General features: G+C 38.9%; 1 protein-coding gene across 3 annotated transcripts in view; it reads right to left on the minus strand.

Annotated features, from left to right (window-relative positions):
• Positions 1 to 9,265: 9,265 nt before the first annotated feature.
• The window catches only part of DACH2 (dachshund family transcription factor 2), a 642,364-nt gene continuing 627,602 nt past the window's right edge, over positions 9,266 to 24,027 (minus strand). For all 3 annotated transcript variants that reach the window (XM_019521377.1, XM_019521376.1, XM_019521374.1), the window contains one exon: positions 9,266 to 10,127. In XM_019521377.1, the coding sequence (XP_019376922.1) occupies positions 10,090 to 10,127 (38 nt within the window). In that variant the 3' untranslated portion in view covers positions 9,266 to 10,089. The remainder of the gene's footprint in view (positions 10,128 to 24,027) is intronic.

Consider the following 24,027-nt stretch of genomic DNA (forward strand, 5'->3'; position numbering starts at 1 on the left):
GAGTGGAAGAATGCTTTTTTTTTCTGGATTCAAGTTGAACTTCAGCATAAATGAGCTGTGCCAAGCTGTGCAGTTCTTTTATCAGGAGCTCTATCAGAAGCAGAACCTTGGGGAGCACATCAAATAGAAAACTAAGGTCACTGAAGATAGTACCTTTTTTTAGCAATGGAAACAAGGCATTTTAGGATCTTAATTTTGGACACAGGTGCCTAAACTCCTCTAAAGCCCAGTCTTTTGTCCTTTTTTGATTGAGTCCATAGGGTTAAATACAAAACATCTTTTATTAGAATAAACCCATGATGATTACATTTTCAAGCACAGATACTTAAGTTGTGCCTGTAATACATTTCAATCCCAGACATTCATAAGTTCCTGTTTGTGAAACGTGCACAAAATATAGCTCTTCATAGAACTGTAACCTACTTGACTAGTTTGCTTATTTGAATGGTCTGAAGCTAATCAGCTAAGTCAGCTTTTTGGTGAGTTTAACACAATAAATATGTAAACAAGTTAATGCACCACACACGGGCAGCAGTCACCGAGTCCAGAATGGCATACTTTTAAGAAGGAGAGTGTTCTCAGTATGCATCAATATAGATCCAGATTTTAAATTGAGAGTATTCTCTATTGATTATTTTGTAATTTATTATGATAGATCATTACATTATGCTAGAAACATAAATATATATTATACTAGAGATATAAAATTACTGAGAGAAATATATTGTGCACTCACCTACATGATCCAAGCCAAGATATCTTTGTGTTGAAATAACCTTTTGCAACTGGCTTGATGCCTTTTCAAAAGAAATTCAGAAAAGGTAGCGCTACCTGGGAAAACAGTGCTGTCACAAAGAGTTAAAATTACTGAGGACCAGATTCTATTTCCCCTTATGGATCCAAGTAGATTTTCACCCTGAAACTACAGATTTGGATACTTTAGAATAGTTTGGGATTCAGCATAGCTAAGGTCATCCTGTACTTCCATTCTGCACATGGTCAGCAGGCCACACTACAGCTTGGGCGTATGAGTAAGGCTGGGGAAGTCCGAAAACTTTAGTCACATAAAAAGCAGAACTAACAGACAAGGAGGGTCAGAGCACATATGACTAGGGATACCATAAAGTATTATGTGGTTTTATGTCTATGTTGTCACTAGAACATGGATATGTAGTGCTAAGTGGCATATTTACATTTCTTATGCCGAGGTGGATAATGATATATTTTAGGGTTGTCAATTAATTACCGTTAACATGCATGATTAACGCACGTTAATTGGTTCTTGCATAACTTTTTTTTAACGTGCAGATGGTTTTCGAGTTTGTGCCTGGGCTCTGCTCCGCTGCCATCACCGCTGCCTCCAAGGTCACCCAGCTGGGCAATGACAGGGCAGCCTAGGTGTGGGCTCCAGGCTGCTGCAGCAGGAAAGTGGTGGAGGGGACATGCACACAGACACGCAACTGCAGCATGCACATGGCCAGAAATGCAGCCTAGTGGCATGTAGAGCAGTGCCCAGCAGGTAAGTCTAGGGTGGAGGGGGCAGATTGAGGCCCCCATGGTGAGGAAAGGAGTGGGGCAGGGACAGAGTCTGGGGTAAATGTGGCACCAGGGCCAGGACTGGAGCAGGTCATGAAATGGAGCCACAGGCAGCTCACCCAGGGATGCAGGGTGGGATGGCTGGCTCCCCACCACTGTGTGCATCCCCAGGGTAGGCATGGAGGTGGGCTGTACACCCAGATTTGTGTGCAGAACAGAGGTAGGCTGCCTGCTGTGGACTGGTGCTCTGTGCCCTGCTCCTGGGGCAACAGCAGCAGGGTGCAGAGCCCCAGTCCACAGTGGGCAGCCCACCACTTCCCCATTCACAAATCTGGGTGGCACATGCCTCCTATGCCTTCCCCAGAGGTGCATGCAGCAGTGGGGAACTGCACCCCCCATACCCCTGGATGAGCTTCCCATGGCCCCATGACCCACCCCAGCCCTTGGGGCCCCATTCAACCCAGCCCCTGCCTCACTCTCTCCTTCACCATGGGAACCTCAGTCTGCACCCCGGACCCCTTCCCTCTCTGCCCCCAGAAGACTTACCTGCTGGGCTCTGTCTGTCTGTGTGCTTGCCCTTTACTCCCAAGCCACAGTCTCTGCAACCCTGCAGCTGCCCCTCACTCCTGACCCACAGTACCCCACATCCTGCCAGGGTGTGCAGGGACCACCCCCTTCTCTGGGCTCCAAACCCCACAAACACCCACAGTACCCCACACTTCCACAAATCTCCCCCACACATACACCCCACACCACCCCAACCATACAAAGTACCTGCATAATTTTGAGCTTTTAGTTGTGCGATTAAAATCATGATCAACTGTGACTAGTTTTTTTAATTGCGCAACTAATTGCGATCAAATTTTTTAATTGTTTGACAGTCCTAGTATATTCCTATTGGCAGATACTGACATGTACACAGGGCACCAGAGACAATGCAGTTTATTGTACTAATAAGAGAGAGTTTTTCTGAATGCTTGCAATTCAAAACATTGTCAGGAACATTCACCTTAAGCTCTAGGGCTACTTACAGACTTGAACCCCGCCCCCCCCAAAGCACTTTACTTTCAGCTCAGCATGCCCCACACTAAGCACAGCACATGCCCAGGAGAGACATCATGTTGTTTGACCTGACTTGCCCAATGTCTGTATAGATCATGCATTTCAGTGGGGTTTTTGGCACGTTTATCTAATAGCTGAGCCAAGAAGCCCCACTGAAGTGCCCAATCTCTACAGACACTGGGGAACCAGGTCAAACCAATGCACTTCTTCTGGTAAAGCTCAGTTTTTTTCTCACCCCCCACATCTATCAGCACCCTAAAGTAATAAACTAAATGTAGTTAAGTAAACATTAGGGAAACTCTTTCAGGCAACTGAAGATATCATAAGCAGAGAGAAATAGTAAGCCATGTCAGCCTGGAGTCAGGCAGAAGTCAATGTAGGGGTGCACCTTATAGACCAGGCTTGTCCAACATACGGCCTGTGATCTGCCACGCAGCCGTCCAAGCTGTTTTCTGAGGCCTGAGATGCTGTGACGGGAAACAAAAGTAAATACTGTACTTTTGTTTCCCGGGGGGTGATGTGATACCACTTCCTGTGAGGTCTTTGAATATGGCTTGCCGGCCCACTGGGTGATAAAAAGTTCATGATCCAGCCCCACATTCAAAAAGGTTGGACGCCCCTGTTATAGACTAACTGAATCAGAAGCTAAAATATTCATAGTTTCCTGTTTGGGAAACATATACAGAAATGTGTTTAATATATGCCATTTACAGAACTACTTGGCTCACTGGAGTGGTGCGAAGCTAACCAGATAAGTCTGCTTTTGCAGTTTTTATATGCATCTCTGATTCAGTTCGCCTATCAAGTACACTTTATCTTGCATTCTGCCTAAGATATCATGAGTAGCATGTTCTGAAAGCCTAGATTGTGCAAGGTAATTTTTTTGCAGATAGCCAGCCATGCTGTATTTCAGTGGAATGAAATGCTGCTGCTGAACTTTAAGGCACTTTACAGTTAGTCTCACTAGGCTTCACTCGCTATCCAAAATTTCACTCTTTTAAGCATAGCTGTGGTCCTGTTTAGGTAGCACTTTGTCAAATGAAAACCCACAGAGAAAAAAGCAATGCTTACCTTCAGGCAGAGCTCTTCCAAAGCATCTATATAAACATATTTAATCACTGAAAAGAACAATAATGTTAACAGAAAGATGACAGAAGGGAGTTATGAAATGTAAGATTCCAGAATCAGCATTTTTATATGATGCAATCTATGGCAATTAGCTAGACTTCCTATTTCTTCATTACTTCAGTATATCAACTTTTTACAAAAGAAAGTGTTAGTTACAAGCTGGCTCATTAGACTGAGTAGAGACATAAAAAGGTCTGTCTCTTGATTTGCCAATATTTATCAGGAGTTAGCTAATAAGGACTTAACAACAGATTCCTTCTCTGAAGCTTATCAGTTCCCTAAATCTTATTTGCCAGTACTTTGACATTTAAAGCTATTCTTGGAAGGGCAAATTAGAAATCAATCAAGTGCTCAACAACCTAATATCAGTGCCAAACAAAGAAATGTTGATCACCCTTTGAGGATAAAAATGCTAAGTTGTCTTTATTTAGGGCAAAGAAAATGCAAAAATGCCAAGTTCTCAAAGATATTTGTTAATACTCCAGCATTCAACTTTTCATATGGATCTGTGTATAAATCTATGAGAAAGTTTATGATGAGCTAAGGTTTAAGAGATAATAGAGCTAGTAATGCCAATGTTTAGCCCCTCTAATGACTGATGAAATATTCCCAGAAGCTAGATATGAAGGTGTTTCTTTTCCTTTCTAGCAACAAGATCAACATAAATAGCTTCCAGTAAAAGCATAAACTGAAATGTTCAGCATCCTTGAGACTGGCCACTGAGGATAACCCAGTATCTTTGCTAGTATATCTTAAGAGTTTTGGGGCCTACAAGCAGGAGCAGGTGGGTATCCTTGTGCTCAGGGTTATGCCATCCTGCCGTTGCAATTTAAATGTGCTCAAAGAAAATTGGATGCATCCAACATGAGACGTTTACTGCAAAGTTGCCTAATTTGCTCTGCAGTAAAGTGTCACTGGTCTACACGAGTGGCACTATTAGGCTGGAGTAAACAAATTAGCTCTACCATAGGCTAGTACTGTCCAACACAAATACTATTCTACAGTGGAGTTATTTACTCTGCTGCAAGGCACATTTAAATTGTGACTGGGGCTGGCTGGGGCACGAGAGTGCTACAGTGCAGAGCTGCCTGCTGGCTACCCCTGTGCTCTAGCACGCTCGTGCCCCAGTCAGTCCCGGTCACAAGCTCCGCAGTATGTTGAGCTGAGCAGAAGCAGCCCCAGGCTGGCAGGCTGACTCCCCTTCCCTTGCCAGCCAGGACTGCTCCAACCTGGCTCAATGTGCTGTAGTGCTGGGTGCACATGTAAACACTGTGCTCAGGGGCAATAAATTTTGGGGCAAACTGCATTGGAGTTTATTGTGTTGCATTAATATTCACATGTAAATGCGCCCACTGTCAAGGTTGTTAGTGTTGTATTAACGCTGTCAAATAATAACACAAAAATACCCTTGTAAGAATACACAATGACTACGTTGGCAGACACCTTTATTATAGGGGATCATGGGCTTCTGAGCACTCCTCACTGAAGGTTTTTGCAGTTCCGCACATAATTTCATTTGGGAAGGGATTTCTAAGCTGGCACATATTTTTATACTCATGAATTAAAGACAGTAATAGCTCAGGGTAGAAGTTTTTACCTTTTTACATTTACCTGTAACCATTTGTGTCAACAATTAAAGTCACTTGGACATTTATGCCTGAACCAGAAGGGTAAATCTGGTGGCCGGTTAGAAGATCATTATAGATGGTTTTGAGCATTACACTGAACATTGGAATGTGAGAATAGGAGCATGATACAAATTATTTGGTACCATCTACCTCTTTGGGATCCAACTGGGGGAACCCTTAGCAGGGGAGATACCAGAAAGCAGAGATATTAGAACCCTATTTTAGACCTGATCCTCCCATGGAACATTTACCTTTGTGAACACATGCTCAGTGGGAATGGAGATATTATTTTCCTTCTGCTGCCTTGTCCTGAGGATGAGAAGGAAATTCAGAAAGGTAGTGCTGATACTGCTCAGTTCGTGTTGTTCTTGCCATCCAGGGTTCTTGAAAGTCATGTACCTACAGGCGAACCATGTTTAGACTCCTGTAATCTCCTGGGTCAAACTTCCCTTCTAAAATGGGAACAGGGAAATTCGGTAGAGATGCTTCCATGAGAAGGATTTCTCTTCAGGAATTGCAGATTTCCTCAGCAGTAGCAGGAACACTGGGCATTTATATGCATGTTTGCACCACAGCGCCAGGCACTTCTAAAAGCACCCGGTGCTGTGGTGCATGCAGTTGTATACGCAGTGAAATGTGCATCAGCACTGAGAAAATGGTGGCAGAGCACTTTTGAAGTAAAACACATGGAAGTGTTTTAGTTCAAAAGTGTACCACTGCCATTTTTTGCATGCTGACATGAATTTTGCCACTTGTACAACTGCATGTGATGCAGCGCAGTGCACATCAGCTCCGATTAATCGAGTCTGCTCCAATGCACCGGATCTCCATTGCATCCTGGCACAAAAATGTACATGTATAAATGCCCACTGTGATAACATTGGCTTAGTCCTATTGCTTTCTATTTCTAAGCAGAGCATACTTATTACATAGGTCATTTGAAGAGGTTTCTGTTTGTTAGTAAAAAATCAAGATGCTTTATAACTTTCCAAAAAGGGTTTCAATTCAGTTATTTTAACAGCTACCTCAGGTAATCATATGCCAGTTCGCAAACCCATTACTACTTCATTCTGTAATGAAGGTGCCACTCAAAAGCCGGTCCCTTTTCCTGGGAGTTTACTTACAAGTCTTGCCTTTTATCTCTGAAATTCCTCAGTTCTTTTCCTGTCTTGGAGGATAAGAAGCAGAATCAGCCCTCCAGAGGCATTGCTGTTTGTGAGGACTATGGACTCTGATTCCACAGTTTGCATGCAATTTGATGGCCTCCATTTGTACTAAAATCAAAGCAAGCAGGACATTAGGCCTCTTTATTTTGGATACTGCTTGTCCTATTAATCAACTTCCCCAACTATTTCTGTTGCAGAAGAAAGAGGGGACTATATCAAACCCAACTACTAGTAAATAGTTTTCCTTTGTTTTCTTCTGGTCTTTTAAAAAAATTATTATTTTAAGTGTTACTTGTATCAATGGTAGCTAAGTATTTCCTGGATGGTTTAAAATATATTCAAACTGTTCTAATTAATAGTAACTCACTATAACATTCAACAGTTTTTAAACTCTTTCATTTTTTTCCAGAAACAAGAGTCTGGATCGTAGTCCTAAACAAATTAGGCCTGAAAGGCATTTTAGGCTGCACAATTTTAGGAATGAATCTGAATTTGATTCTGGCATAGCAATTTGATCCTAGATGAGCATATTTTTTAGAATTCTATAGACTCTCACATATGGATAGTATCTATTTCAGTAGTATGGCATAAATACTGGGATAATTATTTTCTGAATCATGTGTAGCGTCAATTCTCAATAACCAGGTATAGAGTTAGAGTTCATATGTTGCAGCGCTTAAGTCACAGGCACGATTATTTTTTATTATGGGTAGAGTGGTTAGTCCAACTTCATGTACCCTGCTTCTGATGTAGTTTAATGTACTTTTGCTTTTTTAATCATATAGAAAGATGTTTCTTACAGATGTTGGAATTAAAATGCTCCAACTTTGTTGTGCGTCAGCACTGAGAAAAAAAAACTAAGCAATACTGTAAAAAGGAAAATATTCAAAGATAGAAAGCCAGACAGCACTATTGTGCTTATCCGTTTCAGTTGCCTGCATAACAACATAGGCACAAGCTATTAGGCTTCCTTGAATTAATTCTTGTTAAAACCAAATTGTAACTTTTCAAAAAGTCCCGTAATTTTTTTCTGCATATGAAGGTGCATTTTCAAAATCAGCAAATGTCTATTACCCAAGCATTGTATTAGAGAAAAAATATCCTAGAGAAAATAAACAACTGCGTTCAAACACTTATATTTCTAGAACATACAGCTGAAACATTAACATTGCCCATTTAAATTTGTCACCATTATTAACAGGCACATTGAGAGAACCACGTAATTACTAGGCATATAAGGGTACATGAGAATCAATACAGTGATTGCTAATAAAAAGCCAACATTTGCCAAGAGTTATCCACAAGGTGTTTCAGATCCTGCACTGAAGTGTAATGAAATGTCAGGGTACCCAAGCGGCTGCTCCTTTTCATAGAGTTAGCACCTCTGAAAGCCCTCGGATCATCTTTGGATACAAAGAACAAATGTTACTTTAATAAAATATCTATATTTAAAGTCAACTGAAGAGACTTTAATTTCACTTTTATGTGCTTTTAACTAGTTAATTTTAACATGTTATATGTATATTTGTATATATGTATATTTAGTCCTCACATGCAGCACCACTGACTTATTCTATTAGGAAATCTCCTCTTTGTATTTTGAACCCATGTTGGAAATTATATCATCATGTATGTACTAAGGAGAAAGAACCTCCTCTTTCTTCAAGGCTCCCTCTGTTTGGGTCATATCCTTCGTACTTCCTCCACGTTAGAAGCCAGCATGTATTAGGAGTGGTGGGGGTGTTCGAGAAAAAGAGACTAAAAGAGTAACGCCATTGAATTTATGTAAGGCAACGTGTTTGCTCTTTAATCAGCCAGGCTGTGTGAGAAATTTCAATTGCTGTCTATTTTGTTTTTATTTTACTCTCTGTTCCTGGTGATTGTGAAACAAAACTTTTATTTACTTTTTGGGGGTCTTTTCCTTCCATGTTCTGTGGGTAATGACAATTTTTGATGTCTATAATAAGAGATTGCTCATGATAGCAGTCTTTAACAAGGACCTGTGAAAGCAAGTATCTTCCTTTCTTTTGGTTAGTGACCAAATTCATCACTAGTGTTAACTTGGTGGAACTGGATCTGCCATACCAGTCGTGAATTAGAGCCATAAACCCAAATACTCAACTGGCAAAAATCAGATTAGTTACATTAGATTCCACAGAAACTATGAAGCTTTTCTGCTTCCTACTAGCTGAGAAGTGAGGCCAATGTCTTCAACGGAATCCCATTGAACATCCATCAACACTCTTTCAAAAACAGCGCAAGGGTTTTCTGTTAAAGTACTAACAGCAAGATAATTTCTCTTACGAGCAAAGGGCTGAGCAGAATCCTGGCTCCACAGTGCTTTCAATATGGGGAAGCAAAGACCAGACTAGGAAGGGAACGTGAGACCTCTGACAGTGCACAGCATAATCAAGAAGCCATGCCTAATATTTATCTCATCACTTTTTAAAGTCTTCTAAAGTTCGTGTTTCTCTAACAACAAAATAATACATCTAGACTTAAAGAGTGGAAACTGAACAATCAACTGATTCATTCCACGTGATCAATGCATTGCTTAATTACCTGTTTATATAGAGAAATGACTTTAGCAATTTTCCAGGTTTGTGGGGAAAATTCTGTGTGTGAGTGAGAATTTTGTGTGCCCCCCGTTATTAATTTTTAAAAAATATTTAATAGTATAAAATATCATTTTTCATTAACCTAGTAACTGTGAGTATCCATATCCAAAAAAATCTAAAAGATTTCCAAAGTCAAACAAAAAGTTTTTAATACTGTATTCTTAGCAAGAACATTTTAACAAAGAATGTGTACTTTAACTTAATATGGTACAACAGAGAAACCATACTTAAAAGTTTTCATTTTCTAACACTACTGCATATTCATTTTTTCATCTTAAAAGACCAAAAGCCAAGCTGAACTGAGCATAAAAAAGCATCAATTATAATCCTCATATTACATCAGCTATTAGGGTTTAGCTCACACTCTTTAATTGGTCATCTAATGAAAGGACAATTTTTACATCATTGTTTTAAAAAATGTACACACATTTCTCTTCAAAACGTAATATATATGGAGTATCAGCTTAGTAAACAAAGCTTAATTTATAAACACAATTGAAACAGCTCCATGTTGGACAGTTTCAGTGATAAACTGGACTTGTATGATGTACAGCCAGTGAGGACCTTTGTGGCTTAAAATTGTTGTGCCATTGCTATACAGTAATCGCTACCTCCTTAAAAAAAATTAGTTCTTTTTTGGGGAATAATTCCTGTATGTGCTTAAAAATACTAAAACTTCTTTCTATCTTCTGGGACCTAAAAATGATCTGTTGCAACAGGCTTGGTTTGGTATGGTAAGCTTGTAAAAAGTCTCAATATTTCTTAATGACAATACGGCAGTTTTCGATGCAGCAACAGTAAATTGCTTGAAATTGTCCTTCAAGTTTCATGCTACAAATCCTTTTCTTCATACAGCACTGAAGGCATCAAAGGTTGGTAGGGACATTTTTCATGAACTATATAGTCTTCAGATAGTGATCATTATACATTTTTCAACAATAGGAGTTTCCTTCAGTACATAATAGTAGGTTTGATGTATGTTCTGTTTTCTGGGGAAAAAAAAAAAGAAGTTAATTACAAAATGATCTATATATTTTACAATTGAACCTCTTAGGGTTGGTTTGGAGTTTTTGGGGGGAGTGGAGGGGTGGTTGAATTATCTGGTTAATTATCTGTTAAATTATCTGATTTGCAACTGACCTGCGGTATATCTATACTACCTCCACAGCTGATCCCAAAACTTACTGAGAAGTAAACCTCTGCTTGCATGCTGAAAAATGTAGTGTAATGACATTTTTGGCACATGCCCAGGGCCCCTCTTCGGCTTTCTGTCCCAGGTGTGCCTCTAAGCTTGATGCAGGGCACAACTAGCACTGCTCTAATGGTGACGGCAAAACCTTTTTTGGTATGTGTTGCACATGGAGTGGGAGGGTGTGGGTGGAGCTTGGTTCCAAGTGGTGGTCTTGGGATCACAATGGAGGCAATACAGACATACGGATATACCACAGGGCAAGTGAGTGTCTTATCTCTGAAAAAGAGGCAATCAGATACTTGTAAGGAACTAGAAAATTAAAATCTCATTTATGTCAGAAATTAGTTTAGTGTCTTAACAATCTTTCATGCTAAAAGGATCTCAGGAATATAATTATGAATAAACAAATGCAACATTAAATATCTAAAATGATTACTGCTGTGTATCACCTTGACTCATCTGGTAGTGAGTTTGACTTCTGTTAACCTTTCCAGCCTTTTCTTCAGTTGTAGAATTTATCTTCTACAACTTCATCCATGATCCAACAATACCCCTTTACATATGTACACTCACTGCTCAGCTCCATATACTGCAATCTAGAGAACCTTATTAGCTGCCTCATATTTTTGAACTTTTCTGTTCAACCACCTCCCTGGTTCAAGGGTCATTCTCCCTCCTGACTTGTTTTTGGGGTGGCTATCGGCATCTGAGAACCATATAATAAATCCCCCCAAACTAGATTAATCATCTCTAATTTTTAGCATTCAAGGTCAACTATTAAACTAAACGGACAGTATTTTTAACCCTAAACTTAGATGTTCAACCTATAGGCAAAATCTTGCATTGAGTTATATTCCATAGAGCTGTAGTACATTGCAAGGAGTGTTTGTCAGGGAAAGCATTGGTTCTGCATATTTAAAAAAGAACAAAACAATAGTCCTCTTCTCCCCTCCAATTCCTGTATGACTAACCCCTTCTTAGCGTCTTAAACTGTGGTCTAGATTTTCATCTCAGCATTACACTAGTTTTATGGTTTTATAACTCCACTGAAATCTGCCACACTAGCACCTGGAGGTGCTTGTAGTGAGACTCAAATATGCATAGTGCTGCAGTTCAGAAAGAATAGAAGAGCTACATTCTCCTTCTGAATAATTTTTTAAAGATCTAGTTTCCCATTAATTCTTCTCTCCATGACCTATTTAAAAACATTTTGTTTCAGAACATAGGTCATGATGTACTGCATGGAGTATTCAGAGTAATATAGAAATAAGTGCAGCTGACTTGTGCAAAATATAGTTATAACATACCTGAAACCACTTGCAGAACAATACATTTAATTTTTTGTGGGGTTTTTAAATAAACATTTTTAAATCAACATGGTAACAATAGTTAATCAGTATCTCTACTCTTTAGAAAAAATGCTCTTTTAACCTGAAAAAAACTCCTCTTTTAATTTTTTTTTTTAATTTAAGGAGACAAATAGGAGATTACTTATATATTTAATAAAAATATAATCAGATACAAATGTGAAGTCCTTTCATATAATCAACTTTAAGCCAAAGGAAAAAAAAACCTTTTAGGATGTTCATAAAAAGCCAAAGCTAATATGAATCCATATTTCTGTTCACTCTACAATGAATTAAGATTTCATACAGTTAAACCCACTAGTACTGATTTTGAAGATGGTAGCAAAATGATAATCTTAAGCAGCATTTTGTATAATGTTGACATCTATCCCATTACTGTTTTACATATGCCAATACTGAATACTCATAAGGAAAGAACCAGTATTGACCTACTAACTGACACTGATCCTTGGAGCAATCTCAAAGTTTGCCACATTTCAATTTCAAAATGCATTTCAGCTATAATATGAGTGATTTATCATTTAGGAGTAGCTGTCAAAGTAACCTCCTAGATAAAACAAAAACATCTGGAACCATAAACAGAAGAGAGCAGTAGCTGAATTTTAATCCAAATTCGACATGCTCACTTCATTAGCAACAGGAAACAGCTAATTAGTAATTGAATGTTTCATGTTTTTAAAGAGGGCTCATACTCTCCAAACAGAGATGATTTAATATGTATTTTGGATATAAACAAGAATAAAGATCAGGAAGAGCCAGGGACAAAGCATCTCTAGAGGAATGTTTGGGAGCCTGGGAACCTCAAAAGGAGTGACAAAAATGACATTTGGGGCTCTCTGACTGAGTAAATTTATTATCTTAAGATTTATACAGGCAAATGTTAAGCTTTGGGAGTATGGAAGTAGAAATGCAAATCTTGTGGAGTTTTTTTGTTTTTAAACAGATGCCCAGTAACTCCTCTAACCAAAGAATGGAGATTATTTATCCCATTTTACTATTGTTCATCCTTACTAAAAGGTATTTGTATGGGCTAACTAATATCATATATTGATTGGTCCAATTTCCCTTGACAATCATAGAAACTCCTTCAAAAAGCCCTCGCATCGCAATCCAAAAGTCTTAACTGCTAATTACTGTAGGGTTTTTTTTATGTGATTCAGTGACAACAGCTCTAGAACCTGTATTCAGGTAACTTCTTTATTAGGCACCAGGGCCCAGAACTTGAAAGTATTTATGGATTTAACTTCCATCAGAAACAAGTAGCTTTGTGGATCTAAAGCCAAAAGCCAGATATACAAAAGTATTAAGTGCCAATGGGATTTACAAAAGTGCCTAAGTGAGTACAACCCCCACAAGAAATTGCACTTAGAATATGAGTAACCTGTTAATTGCACCATAAATAGTAACCCTGCCACACATTCAGGGAATTAATGGTATAACAAAATGAGAAACTAGCTACAAAATTGTTCAGTGAAACAGTTGAAACATTTTGGTGATCAGTTTCCATCATGCCTTAAATTGAACTTGTGGTGGAGTAACCCCTCCAGGTGACTCAATATTGGCTGCATGGCAGGGTTTGGTTGACAGCTACGTGGTGCAGCCCTGCATGGGACTGCACTTCCTGGCATAGAGCCAGGAGCCCATCAGCAATGAAGCCCTGCAGTGATTTTCCCTGTGCTTGGAGCAGGAAGCCAATTAACTGAGCCAGGGTACCAGGTTTGGTAAGCCCTGGGTCCCCTGACGGAGTACTGCTTGCTTTGCCCCAGTGCTCCTGAGGGAACTGCAGGGCAAAGCATACACCCTGTTAGGTTGCAATGAGCCATGAGACTTCCTCCAGTCTGGCATCGGAGTGTGCCTTCCTCCACAGCTCCCGAGGGAGCTCCAGGGCCAGACATTCAACCAGCCAGACATGCCTGTGCTCAGCTGGGCTAATGCGTATGGAGGAGAGTTATGCTCCTCTGGGCAGGAAGCTTGCTAACCGCAATTGGGCTACACAGTTCTTGTTAAAATAAAGACAAGAGTCCTTGACTCCAACAATTGTGTATCCTGCCATTCATATATAGTATCAAGGATCAGATTGCATCGGGACATTATTTTAACATTTGGCAGGGGCCTTGATCACTCCAGTGAAGGCCAATGGGAATTAGTGCTTACCTTAGTTTTTAAAATATCATTGGGCATCTAAATACTTCTGTATATCTGATTTAAGCTGTACATATTGTGAGAGAAAGAGCACATTCACAGTGGCTGCATAAGTCAGTTTGCATTTATATATGGGGAGAAAAGGGGGTTAAGAATTTATTTTTAGCAAACACAGTGTACAAGTTACCTTGTCAAACATGTTACTTTGGGGATAACTAATGGATATGAAAATACTCAAAAAAGGGGCTCTTACTATTAAGAAAGAGAGAGAAAGAAAGAATATCTTTGACAGTTATTTTCAACTTTTGAAAAAGCTTTGGGAAAAAAATGGTGGTCCAAAACATTTGGTTCTGAACATTTCAGGCAGTTCCCCACTTTTACTTATACATATGGAAGGGAAGGAAAATGTGGCTTTCTATATAGGTATAAGCTCACTTCAGGTCATTAGTCAACGTAAACAAAAGATCTAGACATCGGTTAAGGCCCACTCTGGGACTTACATTATTGTTTTTGCATGTGGACAAAGAGCTTCCTTTGGTCCTCTGCACAGTGCTATATTTCACCTTAACGAATGGCTACAACAGCACTTGAACATTACCTTTAGTGAAGGAACCCAAGATAAAAGGCACTACTGAAGACTAAACAACTTTACACAGGATAGCACTCTTCACAATACAAAAATCTGCTTTTTCAGGACATCTCCAATGGAAAATAGTGAAGTCCAGTGATATTTAATGGTACCAGCTGCTGCTCAGTGTCGAGGGTGATGTCACTTACCTGACTTAAAATGATTTACCTAAAGTACTTTAGGTGAGGCTCAGTTCTGTAGACATACTAAATGTTATATATTTCTTGATTTTATCTGTGATAAATGTAACATTATTTAAAAACTGAGGGTCAGCATTGTAAAGGCAAGTTATGCCTGAGGTTCATGTCTAGTAGAATGACTTCAATTCTGGTCTTGAAACAGGCTTTCTGTTTAAACTTTGTCATGTAATTTTTCCAAGTGTTAATTTTCTCTGTTCAATGGGGCAGTGACATTTAGTTTGCTTCATAGGAATGTCCTGAGGCAAAATGATGCAGCACTGGTGAGGTTTCACAAGACAAACAGAGCCAAAGGTAGGAGTAGAATTCAAGACAGTCTGATTTCCCATTTTTGCTCATTCTACTAGATGTGTGTGTGGGAGGGGGCAGGAGAGGAGTCTCGAACTTTGGCAAACTACTACCCCATGGTCCATAACAAGGTTGAGAACTCCTGTTCTCATCTGTTAGCAAATATGCCACCTTCTGTTTCGGTGCTGTCATGCGTAGGTCTGTGGAATTTATATTACAAGACAATACCTCATAAATTCAGAGGTGGTATTCCTTTAACTTCCATGTTGAAGCCTAGTTAGTGAACGTAAAATACTCGTGAAGGTTAATGTAAAACTGGAGGCCTAGAATAGCATAGCTATCTTTGTAGTTGTATTATCAATACATAGATAGAAAGTAGTTAAATACTCATGGGTTTAAGAGAGCTTGGAATTTAACTCCAAACATCATAACTGTGTGTCACTGGTTGTACCATTAAAATTCAGTCTCTGGCATTCAATAATGCCATATAACCCCCACATACAAGGAGTTAAAAGTGTCTTTGATGCAGGTAGTAGAGAAAACACAATGAAATATGGTCAAATTCATACTGATGAGCAATATTCACTATATCCTCTGTAGTGGACTGCAAACTACATACCCATTTTATAGCATTTTACTATATTATATAGTCAAGATTTGAATAAATCTGTGTGCAGTAAATGTATTCTTTTATTAGGTTTATCCCTTAATCAAATATTCATTTATGTAGACTTCATTCTATTAAAAAATGAAATTATACAAAGGTGAGCAAAACTGTAGATTTACAGTAGTTTGAAGCTTAATCTCATTCTCTAGGGGCAATATTGACAATATAAAAATGGTATAAATGATATTCCCTAACACTAAAATATGCTTATGAGCCCCTTGTGCATGTTGTACTGCTTTACAACCTACAGTGAAATGCATGACTAGCTTAATAAGCAAGACATTTAGAAAGGTTTTTTTCCCCCTCCACAATGTATAACATGAGTAAAGATCTCACAGTTTTTCTGTGAGCCAAATTCTATGTTACTGATTGTAATTTCCCCTTAGGATGATGTTTTCTTTCCTAACAGGGTAGTTTTTTCAGGGTATACGCGTAGCTCTCCTTTTCTAACCAACAACAAAGTAATTCTTCAGTGTTTTTAAAGGGCTTAATTTATATTAGTTACCATTTTCATATTCCTTCCCATTTTATCTTTACTTTTCCCCTATTGATTTTTCTTCAGACCAGACTCTCTTGTTTTCCATCACACTCAATAATGGAAATAATGTTCTGTAAACATTTATGTAAATTTTTGAATAATATTGTTTGGCCTTGCTCATGCCTTGTTTGTCTTTGTTTTCAGTGAACAATTAAGTTTTACTGGCACAAAAGCTTGTGGAAACAAAATATGCAATGCTTTCTCAGAAAATAAATGATAAATTCACATACAGAAGAAACCATATTACTATCGCCTGTGTGCTATTTCAATCAAGGAAAAGAAACAAGAATCAAGCTATCTGATATATCTGACCAATCAGAAGTAGCACAGCCTCTGTCTGAAATCTATTTATAGGGTAGAAAATTGGAAGAAATATTGTTCTGATCCATAAACACATAAAAAAGCTAAATTTGTTAAATTACTAGTGGTTAACTCTACACTCAAATAAAAAACTAAGAAATAACGTTAAGAATAAACATCGTTTGAAAGAAATTTCCTAAAGCCCATAATTAACTTCTGTTATTGAGTTGTGTCCAAGAAGTTTTTCTCTTTGGCTAGGGACAGAAGTTCTACATAAACCAGTTTAAGTGATCAGAAACTGGTTTAAACCTGTAACAGAACAGAACCTCACTGCATATAAACCAGTTTTAAAATGGCTGAAACCTGTTTAAGATAAAACTTGTTGAATGTAGTATCAGACTTAACTGATCTTGGTCAAACTGGTTTATGAAACTTCTGTCCCAGACCCCTTCCTTGTTCAAGTTAAATCACAGTCCCCTGAGCTGGGCTATGCTGACTGTTCTAGAGAACAGGGCTGGTCCCACCCCTCTGCTCCCTATCTGGAGCAGTGAGGGCTGGCTGACAACTGGGTAGGGGACAGCCTTGCTGGGGATGCAGCCCAGTCTATAGGGAGGACTGCCCCTGCCAGGCAAACCCTGGCTGGGTTCTGAGACCGGGGGGGGAGGGGTTAAACACCCCTTCCCCCACTCAAACTTACTGCTGTCTGCAACTGTGGACTGTAAATCCCAGAGGCACCTGGAAGCACGAAGAGGAAGTGATGAGCAACCCTGCAGAGTCCTGCTGCTGTAATTCTGGACTGAAAATCCCAGAGACCTCGGGGGCAGCAGGATGAGGAAGTGAACACACAGCCAGAGAGCCATGCTCTAGTACCCCCCCCGCTTCTGGCCTGAGCCACTGCAGGCATGTGGCTGCATTTCCTGAAACAAAGGTAAATGTCTGTTCACTTATATTTCAATTTAATCTGTGCAGCTTAGACTAACCTGCAAAGACTGAATTGATCCAGCCTTGGGCTTTTTGACTGTCTGTACCTAGCCCTTTAGGGGAAGCTGTGGACATGTGAGGGACAATATTGGGAAAAGCTTAAACAGGAAACAAAGAGGTTGGATCTGAGCATCAGGCTTAGTCCTGATGCTTTTGCAGGCAAAAACTGGAAGGAAAGCATACAGTGGCCTCACTCTCATTCTGCAGCTTCTGTTCTAGTGTAGACTCCCTTAGCACTACCAAAGCTAGTCTTTCTGAGTAGGTCACAACAGATTGTCTAATGCCCTTCCCCCCTTCAAAATATAGGCTTAAGCTGTAAACGGAATTAGTATACTGATTAGACCCAGCTGGCAAGTGTGAGCTGTATCACGTGGCACTAAATCAGGCTATACTGCAGAATGTGCTGGCATAAAAAATTAAGCTGTAAATTTAGATGCAACTACTTCTGTGTAGGAATCAATTGATAGTATATGAAAATATGGCCCAGTCTTTAGCAGGCCTTCCTTCTAAACAGAGAGTGCACTGGAAGCAGTTTGCTCAGCCTCTGTTGTGGATAGAATATCACATAACACTGTAGTGATAACCCTCTCGGCAGACATAAGAAGAACTGCTGATGGGCTGAAGAGGGAGCTGCATCTAGCCTTCCATCAGCGTGATAAGGGCCAGAGTGCACAGAAGAAAGATTTAGAAAACGTTCCCTGGATGCCTGGAAGACACAAAAAAGCGGGGAGGGAGGGGAGGAACGAAGGTGGGGGGACACACAAAACTAACTTTTATTGCTATGTTATGTGTAGCTGTACTTTTTGCATTTCAGTCGATCTCTCATCTTTTGGGTAATTATTCAGTAAAATAGTGATAGGAAAACTGATCTCTTAGAGGCAAAATTCTGCTGCTGCTCAGTTCTGTGAAAGGTATTTGCCCTTTCCATTTATGTTTTAAATGTTTTATCAAATATGAAAGTAAAGGAGAAAACTATATAGGGTTCATATGATATAGCTTTCTCTAGAAACACATTAAAATGTCCCTCTTTGATTATAAGTAAATAAATCATAAATATTGACCAAGTATTATTGGCTCTGCCTTGCATTGCTTTAAAATCTGTTTCTGGGATGAGTATCGTTGTTGATGTTTTGGAAAATTTATCTGACGTAGTGTTGTTTTTGCCTTTGATAAAAATCTCTCTGAGGCAGATAAGTGTGCATTCCCTTTGTATAGTCTATGAATAATACTGTTGCTTTCCCACCATACCGTTTGTACAATGGGGTTTCTAGCATGGCAAATCATCCCTCACAAAGCAAAAACAAACACGCAAAAAAATCTCTGACATAACATGGTGTGATTTCTGAAAGGTGAATAAAGTATAAGAAAAGACCAAAGCAGTAACAGCTGCTTAGGTGAATCATTTCTATCCTCCACAGCATCTGAAAACTCTGAGGGAGGACGAAAATGAAGCAGAAAAATTTTCTTTTTAAAGTGTCTGATCATTTTAATAATTATTGACTGTGGCTTTTAAATAAATAATTTGATTCCTTAAAACTAAAATCTGTATCCTTATCAAAATCTTTCTCCAGTGTCAGCTATGAATTCTATTGATTGAAATCATTGTTAGTACTGAGTTTTTAACAAAAAATGCAAAGCATTCATTAGATACTATTGGTTCAGGAAAAATGTCAAAATAATGTCATGAACTTTGCAAACTAATAAGAGGGAGGGCAAAGAACAGTAACATTTTCAGCCTAATATATTTGACAACATTCCTTTAAGAAAACTGATGGTTTCAAACAAGTACAAGCACACCCTTCCTCTGTTTTTTTATATCATGAATTTTAGTTTGTTAACATATGTCTTATCCCTTTTCTCTTTTCCTGACCCTTTGCAGTTTGCACATGCTTATGGATAGGAGTAGCAACTTGTATATAGAATGTAATTTTTTTATGAACTACAGAAGTCAAGGTGAAGAATGCTGTTCATTGAAGACAAGGTATGCAGATATATTGTGACTATCAGTTTGAACTAATATAGGGAGAACATTTTGTGGCTCCTGCTATGGAAAGATTCAAACTTACTGAGACTCAATGTCTGAACAAATGCTTGAATGAGGGGTGCATCTCCTTTTTAAAATGGAGGGGTAGGGATTTTAGCATAGATTAATGAAGCATACACTAATGAAAACTTCTCTGAAAACTGTACTCTTCCCACCTTGCTTTTGGTAAAACATAATAATGAAAAATCAACTTCACATTTCCACATGCCCTAAAAATATGTTTCAGATGCATTGTACAATTAATATTTAGTTTAAGATTGACACAGTAATTTTTAAATGATTCTCTCAGGTAGTGAGTAGGAAACAAGCCATTTTGGCTTAAAGGTCTAATGAGATGCATAAAGCTTTTGCTATCATCCTGTAAGGTGTAGCCTTAGTTTCTACTACTTTTGTTGCTAATACACAAAAGAAGTCTCATGACATACTCATAACCGCAAAAGAATCATTACAGTGTTTTTTCATACATAGCAAAATTAAGCAGCAAAAGTAACCGCATGAAGCTTTAATAATTCATGACGGTCAGAGCCCAAATCATTAACTTGACCTCTCAGTGGCTTATCAATGAATTTCCAAAAGGAGTTCCTAGGAAGAGGAGTTACTTGGACTAATTTTACAATGAAAGGGCATCATGTATTTACAACATGCAAATGCTTGCCTTCTCCCTTTCATCCCCCTTCTCCACCCTCCCCCATTGCCTCTAGAATTGAGACAAACAAAACATGGAATGCAAAATATCTAACAGTTTATTCAAACCTACAGGAAATACCAGTACAATCAGAAATACATGGGTTTTTTTTTTTTTAAGAAAAACAGCTCTGACTGAGAAAAGGCAGAAGGAGTATTAGTGAAAGAATGAGGTTTGGATCTTACTTGGAAGAAAGAAGATGACACAGAGAAAACAAAGAACAAGGCAGTGTTTCCCAACCAGTGTGTCGCGGCACAAAAGTGTCCCATCAGCAATGAACAGGTGTGTCGTGGAATTTTGCAATGGCAATGAGCTACAATAGGTATGAGGATAGGGAATGCCTTAACAGGTGTGTCACAGAACATTTTTATTAACGTAAGTGTGCCTTGGGCTGGAAAAGATTGGGAAACACTGGAACAAGGTATATGAGGGCCTAAAAAGCAGGCTCTATTAAATCATGAAGCAAGGGACCAGTCAGAGAGGTCCCAATCTTATTCTTATAGGAGTCACCAGAAGCTCTAAGTTTGTCCACACAGTGCCCACACCCAAGCAGGAGGCCGCTCCGATGGGCTGTAATTACAGTGTGTCGGCAAAGACTTGATTAATCGAGACTCAATTAATCGAGTCTGCTGAAGCATGGTAATTACTGTGCTCCAGCCAGCCTCCACATCTTGTGTATCAGTGTTCCTGCACTTTGAAATGGTGGCAGGGGTGCTTAACTAAAACTTGTTCAATAAGCTTTAGATAAAGTGCCCCCATCACCATTTTGAAGCATGGGGATGCTGATACTTGAGATGCTCCAGGCGCTTTAATTGGAGTGGCTCCGAGAGCAGTTCTATTTAAACCGACCCCCTTCCCCCCGACAAAGCACATGTTAAAATGCCCAGAGAGCAAGAACAGAATCAGGGGACTCTACCATGACAGATGCTAAACATCTCTGTTGTTATTACTCTTAACAAATGCTGTATCTAATTGGGAAGAGAACAGATCTCTTAAAAAAATGTGTGTGTGGGGGGGAGAGAGCTCTATTCCATTTGTCACAAAAATTTGATTTTAAAATGGACTTGGTACAGTGGAATGTTTAAAAAAATAACCTTTTGAGTTCCAACAGATTTAGGGAGTATTAATAGAAGGCAAAATATGTTCCAAAGTTAAAATGTCCTGTGTCACTGCCAAACATGTAAAGCAGCAAAAAGTTATTCAGTTATTGACAGCCCTCTTGCTAAATCTGTCCCTGGCTTTTTCACAAACAAAGCAGCAGCAGCAGCTCTGTGTCACCTTGCCCTTGTACTTTATGCATCTCCTTTGAGCCATTTTTTCATTACAGAAAAGTCAGTTCCTCTATAGTGCTGTCTATTTACTGAAATTTAAGGCCTTCATATTTTGTATAGTTTCATCTAGTATTAAGATAACATCTACTTTTTTAAATTTTAAGATAACGTTGCCTTGATGATCATACCATTATCCCCTACCAATGAAATATAGTAATACAAAAGTTAACTAAGGTATAAACATGCAAAAGGAGAAGTCTCCCTGCGATCATAAAATGATGTTATTTTCTGTTCAGCAGTTCATGTTACTGCTGTTCATGCTAATTAATTAAAGGAGCTGTTGCTGTAATGTGCAAACAGGGAATCTGAGAAACTGAGAGGGCTTTTAGGTCTCTGAGTGAAGTTAAGTCAATCTGGGCGCGGGCAATCAAATGTAATGAAATCACTTGTCAGTGCTAAGCTTGCAAAAACTGTGAAGTTTGACTAGGGAGTAAAAGGATTATAATTAGATTTCCAATAGGATAATAACTAAATGGCAGAAAGCAGTAAAGAGAAAATATTACTTTGTTAGCTAATGGTGCTGCTGTTCAGTTTTAGTTTTTATCAGCACACTTGTAGTTGTGCTAATTTAATTTGCTTTTATCAGCAAAAATGCACTACTCGAATGGTACTTGAATGTCATTTGCAAAAATCATTGATCTGAAGGTGCACTTAATGACACCCAGTATGTTTATTTTATGTGAAACGGAGATTGGTTGATAAAATGGTTGATGCACTATCTTTCTGAGCCACAAGCGAGTTATGGAAAAAGGAACAGAAGGGTGTTTTTGAATATGCATCACCCTTTCCTTTACCATTCAACTATACGGTGGACATCAGGACAACTGCACCTTAATTTATTTTATCAGCTTTAAAGACTCACCCAAAATAAACTACACTGGACTGATAGACTAGGCATAGGGGGCATAAACTAGGGGGATTGCAGGTATTGGTAAGGTATTAGAAAGTTGCATATATGAGTGGTACTGTAAGTAGAAAAATCCGGATCAGTTAACATATAAAGTATCTCAGTGAACCAGTTAAACTGAAAAGATTTGTCATGCATATCAGAATCTTAGTATATGAACAACATGCATTAATAAAATCATTTTAAGAAATGAGCATAAAATATGATACAACTTAATCACTGTAAAAGGTGGTTAATGCAATATTTTTGTAATTCTCCTTAAAACCCTTTTAAAGAAATACTGACACTGGAACTAAATGAATTTCAAAGGAAAGGCACTCTGTGAATGATAGATTTCTGTCCAGCAGAGCTATTGACAATAGAGAAAGAAAGATCTTAACTGATGCCAGAGCTTTTCTTTGTGTTCTGTAGATATATTCTGGAAACAACCTTGTATTAGGCTTGTATGAACCATCACCCCACACAAATAAAGCAAACAAATGAAGTGGGTGATGAAAAGAGTACATTTAAATTGTTAAAAACTAAAGGACAGTATTTACTGACAAGTTTTGTAAAAATATAATCTAAAGAAAATGGAAAACATAATATCATATCAACACATAGCAAAAATCTGTGGGATGCTCCCACACGGCAGAACTGCATTAAAATCCAAAAGAGAGTTTAACAATGCATTAGTCAGAGAGCTCTTCATAACAGCGATTGCACAAGCTTGTTCAAGGTGTGTAAAAATAATGTCTAAGTGTACATATTGGCATTTGGGGTACTTGGTCTAGGTTTAGCTGGGTTCCTTCCAGGCGTTTGCTGCTGCTGGGAGCAGGTAAGAAACTTGGGGGGGGGGAGGTCTGGCCAGATTAGGGGGGGAGGAAATGCCCAGTCCTGGCAGGATAGGGAGGGTGTTGGGGGCCTACAAAGAGCCCAGAGTCAGGGGGTTAAGAACACCACAGCCCCAGAGCTGGGGTGAGTGGCTGGGCTTTCCTGGCTCCAATGCTATGTTGTGAACATGTACAGGCATTTGACAGGTTGAATTAACCCTTCCTAGATTAGGTTAACCCTTTCTCAGTCTAATGTTAGTTAAGCTCCTGAGGTAAACTAACTAAAATTAGAACCACAGAAAATGAGGGTTGGCAGGGACCCCAGGAGGTCATCTAGTCCAACCCCCTGCTCAAAGCAGAAGCACCCCCTTAGACTGGGCACACTATTTTTTGGGTGATTTAAGACTTGCTAATGCCTGCATGATTGACCAGGGTTAGGTCAATTTAAATGTTAATCTAAATGTAGCACTTGTACATACCCTAAGCAATTTTAAGTTGGAAAAAACTTGTGTGAAAAAAGGCTTTGCAGACAATCATTTGTTACTTGTGATACAGTTTGCTTATGATAGTTCTTAACGGTCTAAAATGAGTTCTTATATCTCTGGATGAAGGAATACATTCTTTAATGCTTGGGAACTTTTTATGCTTTTACTAGTGCTTTTGCTGTGGTTGTGTTATATTGCTAGCACTGCACACCTGCTGTACTCAGGCAAAAACAGACTCCCTGAATCAACCATTTACAAAAATCTAAAACAATTCCAGCAGGACACGCACTCATTGTTCAACATTATCCTGAACACTGTCAGAGGA

The sequence above is a fragment of the Gavialis gangeticus genome, unplaced genomic scaffold, assembly GCF_001723915.1.
Source record: "Gavialis gangeticus isolate Ggan-Ray unplaced genomic scaffold, GavGan_comp1, whole genome shotgun sequence".
NCBI lineage: Eukaryota > Metazoa > Chordata > Crocodylia > Gavialidae > Gavialis > Gavialis gangeticus.